At 38.8% G+C, this 17778-nt stretch overlaps 1 protein-coding gene and 1 long non-coding RNA gene across 2 annotated transcripts in view; one reads left to right on the forward strand and one right to left on the reverse strand.

Annotated features, from left to right (window-relative positions):
* LOC309615683 (uncharacterized protein) overlaps positions 1-17778 on the forward strand; it is a 342582-nt gene that overhangs the window by 323185 nt on the left and 1619 nt on the right. The window contains exons 3-4 of the mRNA XM_082365745.1: positions 14759-14815; positions 15854-15929. Coding sequence (XP_082221871.1) covers positions 14759-14815; positions 15854-15929 — 133 coding nt within the window. The remainder of the gene's footprint in view (positions 1-14758; positions 14816-15853; positions 15930-17778) is intronic.
* LOC309615733 overlaps positions 1-17778 on the reverse strand; it is a 93838-nt gene that overhangs the window by 69845 nt on the left and 6215 nt on the right. The gene's annotated exons all lie outside the window — the stretch shown is intronic.

The following is a 17778-nucleotide window of genomic DNA, read 5'->3' on the forward strand; positions in this document are numbered from 1 at the left end:
CTGTGAGACTCATGAATGCTGAGCCCTGTTGGCTATCAGAGCTAGGTAATTTGAGGGCTTATTCTTCAGGTGGTAGCCACAAAAGTTGGTATACCAAATGTGTGAACAAGCTCCTTCCAGGAAGAAGCTGGAGACTTGGTTTTACTGTTGGAGAAAGCCAGAGGGAGAACGTAAGGAAGGTGCCCACTGGCTCTCTTGAGCTCTGGGGAGGACTGTAGTCAGCACTTAGATGCAGGCTGATCAGAAGCTGAACTCTCAGGCAGCAGCTGGAAAAGTAGGCAGTCAAACCCCTTCCTGAAAGAAACTGGGAGATGGGTGCTTTTTCCTGTTCCCTTTGCACTGAGCCCAGGCATATAGCCACAGGGAGTATTCGTACATCCTTTTAAAAACTGCTTCTTTGTTTGCTATAGTCCTGTGGGATTCATGAACACAAGTACCATTGGTTCTCAGAGCTATGTCATTTGGGGGCCATACCTTGAGTAGCAGCCTTAAAAGTTGGGGTGCTAAATGTGATGTCCAAACTCTTCACTCCTCTTGGAGAAGCTGGGAGTTGAGAATTCACTCCCAGTTGTAAAGCACCATGAGTGTGGGCTTTATGGTGTACGTCTCAGCCATTCCTACCTGTTTCAATATGGGTGCTTTCTCAGCTGCCTGATGTGTAGGAGTCACTCAACTAGTTTCTGGATTTTTCTCAGAGGGACTTGATCCATATGTAGCTGTATATTCTGAATATCTATGAGAGGAGGAAAATTCAGGAGCCTGCTATATCACCATCTTGGTGACCTCTCCATTTCTTTCTTTACAATGGAGATAATAATAGTACCTATGTTATAGGGTTGTTGCGAGGATTAAACAAGTTAATAAACACACAGCGTTTAGAAATTATTATTATTACTTATTACTGCATAATTGTTACTACTACTGTTATTCAGTGTTGTCAAGGTAGGTACTGCCTGAGTACGTACTGTGAGCCCAGCCCTGACCAAAGGGCACAGCTTACAAGTAAGTCATGCATGAGGATGTGTCAAGATATGCTTAAGATGATTAAAACTTCCATTTCACATGGTCTGAAGTTTGGTTCATTTTGAGGGGATATAGATGATTCAGCACTGTTCATTGTTTGCCACGCTGGTACACTCATCCTTGTTTAATGCTTTATTGATCAGGAATGTGTGTAGGCACTCTGCTCGGGAGGCCTTCCTGGAGGATGCCTAGTATTGATGTCTTATTGCCAAGGAAACTGCAGGTTGTTTCTTTTCTTCATAGGAGCTGCTTAATAGCATCAAGCCATTGATCCATTTACTGTATTTGGACCCCTGGCAATGGTCAATGCTAGAAAGACCATGTAATAAAGTATTTTGCTTAGAGGGCTGGGAGAAAATGAATATTGTCCTTGACCGAGGGAGGCATGGAGCATGGGTAGCTTTTAGACATCTCACTACTGCCCTCACAGCAAGCTCTGGCTGGTTGACCACATGTGTATCATAACCTCCCATTTATGTTCCTTTAGTTTCAAGGACTGCGCCCTTAAACATGTTCTTTTATTATTTGTTTAGATACCTTCCATTTTCAGATATATTCCATACAATCCTATGAAAAGGAAGTTAATAGGGTGATGGGCTTTATTTCTGCTAATTTTAGAGGAATAGAAAAGAGTCATATTTTAGATAAGAGACAAGAAATAATTTTTGGTCTGTAGGTAGAAGGATCACTCAAAAAAGTTGCAAATTCTTTCTGACACCATGACATATAGGGGAAAAGGCTATTCTATTTTCCTTTTTGATTAGAATACAGTGTGGTGTAGGAAACATAGATTTGATTCTGGAAGACTGAGGTTCAAACATTAGCTCTAACACTTACTGCCCTGTGTCTTTGAGTAAGTTATATAAAATCCTTTACTATCTATAAAAGCAGGATTGTGAAAGCGACCCTTATGGGCTAGTGTGAGAAGTAAATGAAATAAATATTGATATAAGACAATTGAAGCAGAGTAGTTATGCCATAAATACTAGTCTCTGTCTTTCCATTGGGAGTGGTAGGGCTGTGGGTGGTTGACAAGGCAGAGGTATTGGGCTCCAGTCTGAGCCCTCAAATGAGACTTAGGACAAGGCCTCCTCCCAGCTCCGTGTCAAAAACAATTTGAGGGGTGTTCACTCCTTTGGAAGGCACCACACTAAGCAGGCTATTGCTTGGTTGATGGCTCTGCCAATAGAAAGCCCGATTTGGGGACAAATGGATGGGTTCTCTTTATCTCTTGGTTTGGTATCTGTTCTTAAGGTCTTCCAAAAAACTGCTACGTGAGTAAATGCAAGCGATAAGCGAGGAAGAGTGTGGAAAGAACATATTTCTATGGCAAATCTTTATTAAATAACCCATGTGGAAGCATTTTAGTAAAGCATTATACAGACGTTAAGTCTAATTTCTGGGGCATTTAGCCTTACACAGTGCTCCTTTACCAGTGTGCAAACCACTCCTGCTTAGCTAGAACCCCTCAGCAAGCACAGTGAGGTAGAAGATGTCCCGCCCAGCAGGCCTCTGCAGTGATGGGAAGGACAGCCATAACCAGCTTCTACAAAGAAGGCCCGCTTCTCACAGTGTTCGAAAAATAGGAGACCACACGGTCCTACATCAGCAACTCTTTCCCCTGAAAAACGCGTACACACAAGACACCACACACATACACACATATGCATACATATTCACATATACACACATCCAAACATATAGACACACATACACACACTGCGTACACATGCACACATATGCTCAGACATATATTTGCATACGTATGCACACACACTGCTGCCAGGTTACCAGGGGGAGGAGAGAGTGAGTCACAGCTCTGACTTTTCTTTAGTCTAATGAGAAGACATGGGGTTAGGGGGAGTTTGCTTGGGTAATTTTCTCACCAGTGCAAACTAAAGGAAATTAAAGCTAGAAGTGATAGTGATGGGGGCTCTGCAAGGGTAACTATGAGGACTTAGTCTCAGGATGATTTATTCTTCCTTGTTTCAGTGGTTTTGGAAATAAAAAGCCTTCAGAGGCTTTTTACTAAAAGCCATTTTATACAGGTGGGCACTCTGGAAAAAAGGTGGTTTTGCAGTACTTGAGGGGTATAGCCGCGTGCCTGTGGAGAGAGAAAGCACACATTGCTCAGCACATATGATTGGTGCCCTCTTGTAAACAACTTTATAAAGTGATCTAACAACGCTCATACACATATTCTGAATCATACCTAAATAAGCCATAGGCATATTGCACTACTTGAAATTTGTGATTGAATTTAGGTTCTTGACTCCTTTTCTTCCATCTTTATTTCAATAAAAGGAGGCTGTACATCTTGAGTGAGTCAGCCTCTCCCCTAAACAATATTATTCTGGGTTAGAATCAAGGGATTAGCGCATGTGCAAACAAATGGTATATGAAGCAGGTCTTGTGGTTGGAAATGTCTGCTTTCCTTGACTAAACTTCCCAAGAGTTCTGCCTGCCATGCAAGCCACAGTCAAGTAAGATTTCACAGTTGGCAGCAATCAGAAATGTGACTATTTCTCCCTCTTCATTCCCTCCCTCCTTCCTTGTTCTCTCTCTGTGTCCCTCTCAATCACACACACACACTTCTGGATAAAAGCCGGGTGACTACCTGATAAGAGCTAACTGGCTATTTGATAGGTGGTACTGGAATCAGTACTATGATCTATCTGCACGGTAGATCAGAGCAGTTGGAGTGGGCAAGCTGAAGCAGGGTCTTTCCCTAATTGGAAACCTGAGTGGGACGTCAGACATTATTTGGATTTGCTGTTCTGCTTTCGGAGATGGAACAGGCCCATATACAGGTGAATCCCTTAGTGAATATTTGATACAGCAGTCCTTGACATATTTATCTAACGAGACATAAAACAGAAGATTTTTAAAAACATGTACTCCTCTCTCATCATTTATGCAGCCTTTTGAGACATTTAATCAAGTCATTACATCTTTCTGGGGACTTGCTGGATATTACATATAGCCTTAACAGGCACCAAAATATCACGAGGTAGCTTGGCTCTCCTGACTTCTTTGTACCAGAAATACCACTTTGGTCCTCTCTCTTATCTAATATTAACATATTAGATGAATGCCCAAACTTTATAGGTCAAAGTTCTCAACTAGAAGAAAGGTAAACACTAAATACTTTTAAAATAAAAGGGAGGGCTTCCCTGGTGGCGCAGTGGTTGAGAGTCTGCCTGCCAATGCAGGGGACACGGGTTCGAGCCCTGGTCTGGGAAGATCCCACATGCCGCGGAGCGACTGGGCCCGTGAGCCACAATTACTGAGCCTGCGCGTCTGGAGTCTGTGCTCCGCAACAAGAGAGGCCGCGATAATAAGAGACCCGCGCACCGCGATGAAGAGTGGCCCCCGCTTGCCGCAACTAGAGAAAGCCCTCGCACAGAGGCGAAGATCCAACACAGCCATAAATAAATAAATAAATAAATAAATAAAATTAAAAAAATAAAAAATAAAAAAAAAATAAAAGGGAATCCTTGTTCTAATCAAGCAACCCTTTATTAAAAACATTCTGGATGTGAGAGGCGACTTGAATTGTAGAATAAATAGAAACAGAAAACTGACAAAGCAAGTTTGACTTTAGAACTCTGCTCCTTAAGCTCAGGATCCCAAATAACTCAGTAGTAATTGTCTCCTTTAAACTTTCCTCAAATACCATAGCTGTTGTGTTTTGTTTTGTTTTTTTAACATCTTTATTGGAGTATAATTGCTTTACAATGGTGTGTTAGTTTCTGCTTTATAACAAAGTGAATCCGTTATACATATGTTCCCATATCTCTTCCCTCTTGCGTCTCCCTCCCACCCTCCCTCCCTATCCCACCCCTCTAAGTGGTCACAAAGTACACTACCAAACATAAAATAGCTAGTGGGAAGCAGCCGCATAGCACAGGGAGATCAGCTGTTGTGTCTTTATTAATAGAAATGTTCATTTTTGTTTGGATGCTCTGCTAAATTTTTCTTCATCTTCCCCCATCCTTATTTCATTTTTCTTTGATTTTGAGAATTAAAAATAGAGAAACGTACCAAAATAATATATCAAAGATATGCCTATACATGTATGATTTTTAATAACTTAATGAATTTTCTTAAATTCCTTTTCTTCATTTATAAAATTAAAGTGTACTTTTTCCTCCCATACCTGCCTTCTCCCACAGAGTGACAGCTGCTATGGTAAATTTAGTGTGAATCTTTCCAAGGCCAACGTTTTATATTTTTAGAGTTGTGTGCTATCCATAAACAATATAGTGATTATATAAGTTATAAAATGGTGAAGTCTCTCTGCAATGTGCTTTTTTCATTCAACGTGATGTTTTTCAGATCTGTGCATGTTGGCATGGTATATGTATAATTTTATTCTCTTCAACTGCTTCATCATCTGTAATTTGAATATACCATATTTCATGCATCCATTCCCCTAAGCAAAGTAATTTATGTTGTTACAAATTTTTTTCATTATCGTGAGCACCTCTGCTCTAAATACTTTTGTATATCTCTCTGTAGGTACATGGGTATAATTTTCCCCAGGGGATTTACCCAAAAGTGGAACTGGTAGGTGATAGAGTACCTACATTTTCAGTTTTACTAGATACTGCTAACTTGTTGTCAACAGTGGTTACACCAATTTACTCTCCCGTCAATACTGTATGCAAACCTGTGTTTTTCTTGTAGTCACTAGTGAATACCATTATAAGTAGTTTTTTTTCATTCCAATTAAATGGATGTCACATGATATCAAAATAATATTTATAGTTTCCTGCTTATAAGTGAAGTGGAGTGTCTTTTCAGATATTTATTAGCCATTCTTTTTTTCCTCCTCTGTGAACTGCATATCCATTGCCTTAAAAAGTTTTTTTCCCTGTATCAATTCTATCATGGGTGGTGAATGTCGACTTCTCGTCTTTCCCTTGTCTTTTAAACTTATTTATGATGCTATTGTCAGGCTAAAAATCTTATCTTTAATGGCATCAAGTTGATTAATCTTTTTATGTGCTGCACTTTTAGTGACTTGACTAAAAAATACTTTCCAGTTCCAAGGACACAGAGGCTTTTCCTATATTTCTTTCTTATAGTTTAAAATTTTTTCTAATTTAGGTCTTTACACAATCTGGAATTTACTTTTGTCTTTGATGCAAGGGATCCTGTTTCATTGTTTTCTATAAGGAAAGTGTATGAGAGTACTCTCACAACACCGTTTGTAAAGTCAACTTTATCTCATGGCAATGTATGCTGGAAACACTTGGATGTAGTTCTGGACTATCAAAGCTAATCCCATCAAGCCTTATATCTGTGTAGATACTTGTCAGCACTAAAACCCACAGCTTTCAGAACACCACCATCTGGAGTTCTCCTAATTTGACCTTATCTCCAATTCTTTACTGCGTTCTCAAATCTTTCCAGTGTGCTCTGTAGAACTTCTTGTTCTCTGAAGATTTTCTTTCCCTCTTGCTCACTGAAAAAAGTGCCCCAAACCTGTGGGCACTGCCTCTCAGAATTACTCCGTGCCCTAGTTAATTCATTCTCCTGTTCTCCAAGGGAATATTTCACTCCTTTTCTCTCCTCAAACATCATACACCCCTTTATCTCACCTTACTCTTAGATCATGATTGCCACCTACTTTACTGATAATCAAAAGAAAACTTCATTTTTCCACCACCAAACCTATATGACTACCCACATAGTCTTCCTTCCTTTCTAACATGATTGAACTGTTTCCACTGAAAGGTAACCCCTTCACTTGTACACTGAAGCCACGTCCTCTTGCCTATTTAAGACATGGCACCTACAACTGCCCTTCAATCTTTTGCATCGTTAACTTCCCTCTCTCTTCTGGGTCATTCCCAACAGTATATAAATATGCTGTAGTAAATGTCGTAAAACTTTCCTAGGCTCTGTGTCTCCCTCCTGCAACTCCCTAGTCTCTGCTTTTCTTTTATAGTAAATCTCTTGGAAAGAGTTGTCTGTGCTCAATGTCTCTACCTCCCTGCAGGCATTCACTCTTCTACCTATGCCAGTCATAACATTGTCCCCAAAGTCTACTGAGATTATACTTAACAACGTTACCAGTCTTGCCAAATCTAATAGCCAACTTTTATTGCTCATTTTATTTCAGCATTTAACAGAAATATTCACTCCCTTCTTGTTGAAGACATTTTTTTTAAAATTTGGTTTCTAAGACATCAAACTCTCCTATTTTTTTCTCATTTTTCACTGACTTTTAGTTCTCAATTACCTGTAACGGATTCACTTCTTATTCATGAGCTCTAACTATTGAACGTTCTCTAGGCTCGGTCCTTGGCCCTCTTCTTTCTCTCTTTTTAAATTGAAGATATCATGCTTCTCATATGTATTTGGTTTAGAATCTGCAAGAGTTACATTTGGGGCAAGGCTGCAAGAAGAGTCCTGGAAATTGTTTTCTGAGTATCAGAAGGTCTACATTATTCATATAGTTTTGGATCAATTAACATAAGGCTGGTGATTTTATTTACATTGCAAGCAAAAATTTTCATATTTTCTAATAAATATATTTTATAGAATAAATTAATGATATTATATACTCCATGTGCAGTCCAATTAAGATGAAAGGTTAAATTTCTGGGAAATTAGATATTCTTGGAAATTTTTGCTTTCTCAGTAAATAAGAGGCAGAGCATGATGAGATTTAAATGAGACCTTTCCTCAATTAAATAGTTTCCCATAGTGCTCTTTGTTCATTGATTGTGGTCCCAGGATGTTAATATTCTCTGCCTAATTTTCCTTATCTTTCTGAGAAGAATAATAGTCGGTGTAATATTTTGAGAATTTATAGGGCTCAGCAAAATTCTTTCCTTCTAAGGTTTATTCTCAAAAAAAAAAATTGTGACCTAAAATGTTTCATGTTAATGAATTGAAAATTTTTGTTTATAATTTTTATTTCCTTCCTGTCCACACTTACTTTGTTGGTGATTTTTATCCAGTTCAATGACTTTATATATCATTTACATCTTGAGGACTCCCACATTTAGAATCCTAATGTTGACCTCTCCCCTAATTCTATGCTCATATACTCAGTTACCTTCTTGGCATTTGAATACCTAATAGGAAGCTCAAACTTAACATATTTAAGAACTCTTAAATTATACCCCTATCCTACCTGCTCTTTCCTACTTTTTCATCTCATTAAAGGCATCTCCATTCACCTTGTTGCTGAGATCAAAACTGCAAATAATATTCAGTTCTGTCCCTGCCATAGTACCTATCCATTCCCCTGGACCGTCCTAAGCTCTACCTTCAAAACGTATTCCAAATCCACCTACTTTTAACCAACTCCACTGTTGCCATCTAAGTCCAAGCTACTTCATCTCTTGCCCCCTAATTTCCCCTTCTTGCCACTATCTACTCAATTTACACAGCAGCCAGAATCATCTTTTAAAAGCACAAATAACAATCTGTTAACCTTTACCTAAAGCCCACCCGTGTCATCCCACAGTACTCAAAGATTTTACTAAGGAATTTGAATTTGGATTTTCTTTTAAGACATCACATGCCAAGCCCTGCTAACATCTCTGACTTTCTCTCCTTCCACTCACAACTTTGCTTACCTGCTCCATCCATACTGGTCTTCCAGCTGCTCCTCAAACATGCCAACTTCATTCCCCCCTCAGTACAGGTTTGTTTTCCATCCCCTCTTCCTGTCACACTCCTCCTCCAGATCTTACAAGTCTTCATTCAGGTATCTGATTAAATGTGACCATTTCAACCTGATCATTACTCTCCATCCCCTGATCCCACTGGCCTTTTTTCACAGCGTTATAATTACCTGAACATACAGTGTGGATTTGTGTTGTCTTAATTTTCTATTTCTACTATAGGGAAGAAACTTGATATGTTTTGTTCATTACCGTATTCCCAACACCTAGGAGAGTGCATGGCACATTTAGGTACATGTGACAATTAGGTGGATCAATGAGTGTGGAAATTTTAAAACGTAACTCAAAAATATTTGACACTTCTCCCATTAAGAGTGTAGGGTCCATGTCCCCTCTTCTTGAATCTGGACTAATGGAATATGGCAGAAGTGATGCTGTGCTAGTTTTACAGCTCAGGCCTTTAGAGAATGGAAGCTTATATTTCCTATATTTTGGGGTATTCACAGAACCCAAAAACCATTCTGTAAGAAAACAAACAGTCATATGGAGAAATCATGTACGCTTGTTCTTATAATAGTCCTACCTGAGGTTCCAATCGATAGCCCGTATCAACTTCCAGATATGTGAGTGAGCAAGCCTTCAGATGATTCTAGCCCCCAGCCATTGAATGGCCCTTACCCTTCAAACTCTCAGCTGATGCTACATAGATAAAAGGTAACCATTCCAAGTGTGGCCAAAATGGTAAGTTTGTGAGCAAAATAAATGATTGTTCTTGTTCTAAATCACTTAGTATTGTGATGTAGCAATAGATATCTGGGACAATGAACAAATTAACATAAATTTTGGTATTACTATAGGATTATTGTTGAGCAAGTGGCATCTATTGCCTATTATCAGGAGTAGAAATCTGAATGCTTCTGTCTCCTGCACAATGGTATCAGAATTGTCAAGGAGAACAATGCAGTCAAGCCCTGGATGGAACAACACTGTATTCACATAGAGAAGAGAGGGCAAGGGGCATTGGTCCTCCATGGCCAGTGAGTCCCTCTCAGCAACTTCAAAAGGGCAGTTGGCCTGTATGTTCCACTCTTGTGATGCAGCAGAAGGACCCTATCCTCTCCCTGCTGGGGACAGATACAGAGTGGGGTGGGCCAGGTGCCATGTGACACACATGCTTAAGCAAAACAAAGGAGCATATATTGAGTCTGAAACTGGGAAAGATATTCCAACCCAAGGTGACAATTCCAGCATAGTTTATGAGGACTGTATCTTTTGGTAAGAAAGTGTTCTGGACCCAAGGTCTATTCTTATGTGGTTGAGTAGGGGTTGAATTACTGCATGTATAAGGCTGCCTTTCCCTACAGTTATTTATGTGGATATTTTACTTGTGACTTTGCATAAGTGCAACTGGTCTATATATTCCTTTGCTTTTAAGACTGTGATGGAGTGGGTGTGGTAGACCAATGCTGCCACTCATAGCAATAACAAAATCCAGAAAAAATTTTAAAATAGATATCTGTCTGAAGCCATCAGAGAGTTGCCAAAGTCAAAACAACAAAAACAAAACTAGTATGACTAAGATTTTGAGAAGGGAACCATAGAGAAAGTCAATATTTTCCATGCTGTTGAGGTATTTTTATACTTTTGAGGTATTCTCTGATTCTTGGCCTGGAGTGAGAAACTGAGAATCAGAGGAGCTGCTGGTGAAAGGTGGAAACGTCAACAGAGCTTTTGGCAACTTCATGGAGCCAAGGAAATAAAAGTTAGAAGCCAAAGTAGCCGGGATATGAGGGTCCCATTTTCTGAACGAAAAAAAGTACAAAGAAGTGACTCTGAGACTTGGAGTTTCTTCCCATGAGGTATTTGCTGAATTCTTAAGCTGCAGAGCACAAGAAACAAGAAGCCAAACAGCAAAACTCTGAAAAATATGCCAAAGTTTTAAGACTCATCATGTCAAGGAGACAAAAATTAGAGTTCAAGACACACCAAAAAGGAACTAACTAGATTGGTTTAATGATAGATTGGACAAAACAAAAGAGAAGATTAGTAAACTGGAAGATAGGTCAGTAAAAAATATCCAGAATGAAACATGGAGAGCCAAATGGATGAAAAATACAGAAAAGAGTGTAAGTCATATGAGGCATACTGACAAATCTAACATATATTGAACATATAAGAGTTCTAAAAGAGAAGTGAAAGACAATGAGGCAGAAGAAATATTTAAAGAGGTAATTGCTAAGTTTTTTATATGTTAGTAGAACACGTCAAGAAACAGGTGCAAGAAGTTCTACAAATCTAAGTGGGAAAATATAAAGAAACCTACATTTAGGCAATCATAGTCAAACTGGTAAAAACCAAAAGTAAAGGAAAATTATTTTAGAGCAGCTGAAAGAAAAATTACCTTCAAAGAAGCAACAATAAGTTGACAGTGGACATAAAAATGATGACAAATGATATGCTATGCAAAGAAAAACTAAAAAGTTAATGTGACTATAATACCAGCTAAAATAGGATTTTTAATATTTTAAAGTATTTAAAGTATAGTTGGCCCTCCATATTCACTGGTTCCCCATTTGCAGATTCAACCAATGGGCAATTGTTTATTATGTTCAGTATCTGCCGTTTGTTGAATCTGCGAATGCAGAATCCTTCAGATATGGAGGGCCAACTATGCTCCTTGAGCATCTGCAGGTTTTGGTAGCCATGGGTCTTGGAACCAATCTTTGGTGGATACCAAGGGATTATTTTTTTTTTTTTAAAGATGAGAACAACCTGCTATGATTTGCACATTAAATCAAGCTGGAAACAACAAGTAGGGTATATATAAAGAGGACACAAGTGGAAGCAGTTAATTTTTTTTTTTTAATTTATCTATTTATGGCTGTGTTGGGTCCTCGTTTCTGCGCGAGGGCTTCCTCCAGTCGCGGCAAGCGGGGGCCACTCCTCATCGCGGTGCGCGGGCCTCTCATTATCGCGGCCTCTCCCATTGCGGAGCACAGGCTCCAGACGCGCAGGCTCAGTAATTGTGGCCCACGGGCCCAGTTGCTCCGTGGCATGTGGGATCCTCCCAGACCAGGGCCCGAACCCGTGTCCCCTGCACCGGCAGGCAGACTCTCAACCACTGCGCCACCAGGGAAGCCCCAAGGGATTATTATATATATACTTCTTGCAAAAAGCATAGAGCTCTGAAAATCTTTGTCCTTTTATTGGATTACTTAGTTCTTTCAAGTATATTGTAATCAGTGATATATGGAGGTTAATATTTACCATCTTAGAATTGTTTACTATTTTTTCCTGTTTTTTTTAAAGTATAGTTGATTTACGCTGTTGTGTTAGTTTCTGTTGTAAAGTGATTTATTTATATATTCTTTTTCATATTCTTTTCCATTATGGTTTATTACAGGATACTGAATATAGTTCCCTGTGCTCTACAATAGGACATTGTTATTTATCTGTGACTGTTTTAACTTCTTTTTCTCTCCTTGTCTGTTTATTGAGTGTTTTTATTAGTTCATTTTACTCTTATTAGCTTACGAGTTACACATTCTTTCAGTGGTTACACTAGAAATACATGTATGTATCTACAACAAACATACTTGACTTACTAAAACTAATAAAATTCTAATTTGTTATGCACCTACTAATAACTCTAAAATATATAAGGCACAAAATATAGAAATAAAAAAATGTAAAAATCCCCAATCATAGTAGGAAACTTTAATACACTTCTCTCAATAACAAAGTATAACTAAACGTATAGGATATTCATGGCACTATTCCAGTCCAAACTGAAAACAAAATGAAAATATAGGTCTATCAACAGCAGAATGGAAAAATTATAAATTTATAGATGGAATGTTATACAGTAATTGGAATGAATGAACTGCTACATGCAACACAGATCAAGCTTACAAACAGAATGTTAAGTAAAGGAAGCCAAAAACAAAAGATGACATATTGTATGATTCAATTTGATCTAAAAGTCAAAAACAGGTAAGCTCATCTATGGTGAGAAGATTCACAATAGTTATTATCTTTGGGGAAGAAAGTGACTGAGAGGATATAGTAGCTGAGAGGATATATAATACGAGTGTCTGTGATGCTGATAATATTCTAGTTCTCGATCTGGATTTATACTGTAGAAAGTAAAGACACTGTCAGCCAAGTGTTGACATCTCCATGTTTATGTTTTATGCTGGCATCTCTGTGGCAGGATCAGCATTCTATTAGCATTCTGTCCAGCATTTTGAGATGATAATAAATAACTGGGGAGGGGCTCAGTGAGGTGGGTGGAGAAGAAAGTCACAGTGTGGAAATGCAAGATGATACACACCATGGCAGTGATTTTCAGATTATACAGTCTGCACCTGAGGAATTTATTGAACATGCAGATTCCTGGGAACTACCCCTAGAGATCATGATTCACTAAGTCTGGACTAATATCCAGGAATGAGCATTTTTACAAACACTCCAGATAACTCTGACACAGGTGGTTTAAAGACCAGTCTTTGAGGTGATCCTTGGTAGAGGGAACACTTAGGTTACAAAAGTATAAAATCCCAACATAAAATATTACAAAAACCTTTAAGTCATTCACTTTGGGCTACAGCCTGGATTATACAGCGTGTGTTCTAATAGGTTCCCTACAGGGTGTCTTTAAGCTCAACCCCTTCTGACTACTTTGGAAAGCAAATCATAACCTAAGTGACAAGCTTTTTGAAGACATGTTATTATTAGAAGAAAAATCTTGAATCTGCTCCAATTTAAAAATGAAAATCATTTCAAACTTTGGTTTTTCACTTCTGATAATAAATTATTTACTATATACAACAAAACTGATCACAAAACAAGCTTGTCATGATACTGTGGTTGATGATCCCTGGTGTATTCATTAATGTAAGATGGGACTCACAATAAGGTTTGAAGAGAATGGCTCATTTTTTAGGGAAGTTGAAAATCTCTGGACACTATTATCGATAAAAACCCTGCTCTAAAGCCAAGATCTTTTTGCAACTCCATTTTAGAGATGGGGTCACCAAATACGAACAGAAACTGTGACCATCCCAAGGATACACAGTGATGGGGTAAGCATTATAGTACTGATCTCCTCTTACCTGTATGAGGATTTTTGTGACATTTGGATTATTTTTTTCAACATTCTCTTCTGCTTCCAGCAATTCTCATTTTACCTGAGTCCCTGTTATTTGTTTGGTTAATAATGTTACGTTTGCATATATAACAAATTTATATGAAAGCTTTCAATGAACACTTTCAATACAGAAAAAAACACAAAAATTAAGGATAAAAAATCACAGAGGGGCTTCCCTGGTGGCGCAATGGTTGAGAATCTGCCTGCCAATGCAGGGGACACGGGTTCGAGCCCTGGTCTGGGAAGATCCCACATGCCGCGGAGCAACTAGGCCCATGAGCCACAACTACTGAGCCTGTGCTCCGCAGCAAGAGAGGCCGCGATAGTGAGAGGCCTGCGCACCGTGAGGAAGAGTGGCCCCCACTTGCCGCAACTAGAGAAAGCCCTCGCACAGAAACAAAGGCCCAACACAGCCAAAAAATAAAAATAAAAAATAAAAATAAATAAAAAAAAATCACAGAAAAATTGCTGCAATTTTTAACCCATGTAAAATACTTCATGTTTGAATTCAAGGGATATTGATCCAAGTGTACATGTATTTACCTAACATAAATGCTAGCATTCTATATATGATCGTCAGACACCTGTTCTAAAAAAAAAAAAAAAAGGAAAGTAAAAGTTCTTACCACTAAAAAGTGACTAGAGGTCACATTGCCTAAAAGAAGTCTTCAGATAGTTGTGCAGTTATAGGGAAAACATTTGCAAGCCTGAAATAGCGCTATTCACCTTTTCAAATAGTGTACTATTAATATCCCTTAGTAATCCTCTTTTGATGTTTAAAATTCACTCTTATCTATTCAAGTATACTTGAAATTGTTTAGTAGTGGATGAAAAATCAGGATGTAAAATTGTTTAGGAAACTCTGCAGAGTTTCTGAAAGATTTATTCCAAACATCTGCACTAGCATTAGCTGACTGGCTGTTTACGATTATACTTTCAGGTCCCCACTCACGAGTGCCTGCCTTAGCGTCTCTGGGAATCAGCCCGCTCATCTCAGGTTTGTTTTTGTTTTTCTTAACGTTTTTATTGGAGTATAATTGCTTTACAATGGTGTGTTAGTTTCTGCTGTATAACAAAGTGAATCAGTTATACATAGACATATATCCCCATATCTCCTGCCTCTTGCGTCTCCCTCCCTCCCACCCTCCCCATCCCACCCCTCTAGGTGGTCACAAAGCACCGAGCTGATCTCCCTGTGCTATGCGGCTGCTTCCCACTAGCTATCTATTTTACATTTGGTAGTGTATATATGTCCATGCCACTCTCTCACTTTGTCCCAGCTTACCCTTCCCCTTCCCCGTGTCCTCAAGTCCATTCTCTAGTAGGTCTGCGTCTTTACTCCTGTCTTGCCCCTAGGTTCTTCATGACCATTTTTTTTTTTTTTTTTAGATTCCATATATATGTGTTAGCATACGGTATTTGTTTTTCTCTTTCTGACTTACTTCACTCTGTATGACAGACTCTACGTCCATGTACCTCACTACAAATAATTCAATTTAGTTTCTTTTTATGGCTGAGTAATATTCCATTGTATATATGTGCCACATCTCCTTTATCCATTCACCTGCTGATGGACACTTAGTTTGCTTCCGTGTCCTGGCTATTGTAAATAGTGCTGCAGTGAACATTGTGGTACATGACTCTTTTTGAATTATGGTTTTCTCAGGGTATTTGCCCAGTAGTGGGATTGCTGGGTCGTATGGTAGTTCTATTTTTCGTTTTTTAAGGAACCTCCATACTGTTCTCCATAGTGGCTGTATCAATTTACATTCCCACTGACAGTGTAGGAGGGTTCCCTTTTCTCCACACCCTCTCCAGCATTTATTGTTGTTTCATCTCAGTTTTTAATCAGCAACCCCACCCCCGACAGGTGAGTCTTGTTCACCCTGATCAAATAATTTAATTCAGATTAAATAGCAAATAACAAAGAGAAGCCAAATCAGGAAGGTGTTATCATAGCAGAGTCTCATTCCAGATATAACCGTAATCTGTGTCTTCATCACTCTGTGTGTGTTTGTGTGTTGTTACCCACAAGGAAGAGCACGAGCTGGGAAGAAGGAGCGGGGACCTTTCTTGGTGGGTGGAGCGTTATATGCAGAGGAAGCAAAGTGGTAAGTAGATGTCTTCAGAAATGAATAGGGAGTGTTGAAGAGGAATTTAATGTTTTCTTTCTGATCATTTTAAAGCAGGTAGTTAAAGATTGCGGTGTCACTTTTTTCAGGTAAATGAGCTTGAGCTAACTAGGCTGCAGCAAGCAAATGGGAACTCCAGTGAGCATTTATTCTTAATCACTTGAGAAATGTAAATGTTCCCCTTAAATTAGCATAAGGAAGACAAGTTAAATTTAGCAGTAATCGATAAGAACAGTGGAAAATTAGTCAAAAAGTTACCAGACTGTACCTAAGCACTCTACATTTTAAAATCTTGTTTTAATTTGTATGCATCCTTAAGTGTGTTCTAAAATGTCTATTTTGAGGGTTTGATGATTTCTGTTTTTATTTCAATAACTAATAGAGAGATACAAATGTAAATCTCCAAACACAATTTAGAAAAAGAAAAAGGAAAAGTCAATGGACTGTGTGTTTTTAGTACATACCGACCTAGGTTTGATCCACATCAGAATTGACTCAGGAAAATCAGATATAAAGCTGACAAATAATTATAAGGGGATCAATAAGGGAAAAATAGTTCATTCATCATGAGATCAAGGAACAAAGAATACAATGTATTTCAAATTAATCCTCAAAGAATTCTTAGTTATGTCATAGGAATAAAGAAATTTTTTGTTCCACTTTTAACAAATAGATAAATTGGACATATCTGTGCAAGGTTAGGCCCTCCTATGGTAAATCAAAAATAGCCACATGGGGATTGGCTGCAACCCCCAAATTTAAGTCACTAAAACCTCAGAATGTAGCCCTCTCATTGGCAGCATTGAACAGCTACTATTAAGTGACAGTGTGTCGGCCAAAGAGATCTTCATAAAGGACCATGTGCAAGAGAAAGCAGCAGGAAGAATCAAGTGCTATATTTATTAACATCGAATGAATGCAAAACTCAAACCTGAAGGTTAATCAGAAAAGCTAAAGGGAAGCAAAGATAAGGGAACACAGAGAGAGCAGCCCCTGGGCTCTTCTCCTAGCAAAGCCCTCACAGAATTCATGCTTGAAAATGGCAAGTTAAATTCATAGGCTATTATTACTGGACAGATAAGACTTACCAAATGTACATGCTTTTCTCCATTGTCTTATAAATCACAGAGGATGCACACACGTTTTCTAAGTACTAATGAAAGCTAGAGATATCCTCTCAGCTGTCAAGTAAAATCTAAGAAAAGGCAAGTCACCAACCATTTAGATCTCTCAAATTTCTGAATCAAAAATGGAAACCTATTCCTTATTAAATGTTTGCTTTATTTTGTGTGTGTGTTGGCAGAAGATAGGTATAGGGTCATCATCTCTGGCAGACTCTGTGGTTAGAGAAGGAATCTCATCCCAGCTCTCCCTTTGTGAACTGTGTGAACTTAGGCAAGTCACTACCCTGTTGTCTGACTCGCCCAATCCCAATGGTTCCTCCTTTCTGCCTCTCAAGCATTCTGCTAAGATAGCAAAGGATCATTAATAAAAATTTTTTTTAACTTAAAGGCATTCTACAAATGACATATCTAACCTAACCTTTGTCTGACCAACCAAACAGAAACCGAGAAGTTAGGAAATTGGAAATTCCCTCCCCAGGCTGAGCTAATGAGGAAGGCTTCCTTATATGAGAAAGCACCCACTAGCCACCCAACAGAGGTTTGCCCGCAGGTGCCCAATGGTGAGACTTTGCTGAGCCTCATCTGAACCCCTTTCCATGGCTCAGCTCAGTCATCTGCTTCTGAAAAAACAGAAGGCAAGGTCCTTGGTATGGTGAGAGAGGACAGTGGTGTAGCAAGTTAAGTGCCAGTGCTGGCATGTGCAT

The sequence above is a fragment of the Balaenoptera borealis genome (assembly GCF_965194805.1).
Source record: "Balaenoptera borealis genome assembly, chromosome: 18".
Classification (NCBI taxonomy): domain Eukaryota; kingdom Metazoa; phylum Chordata; class Mammalia; order Artiodactyla; family Balaenopteridae; genus Balaenoptera; species Balaenoptera borealis.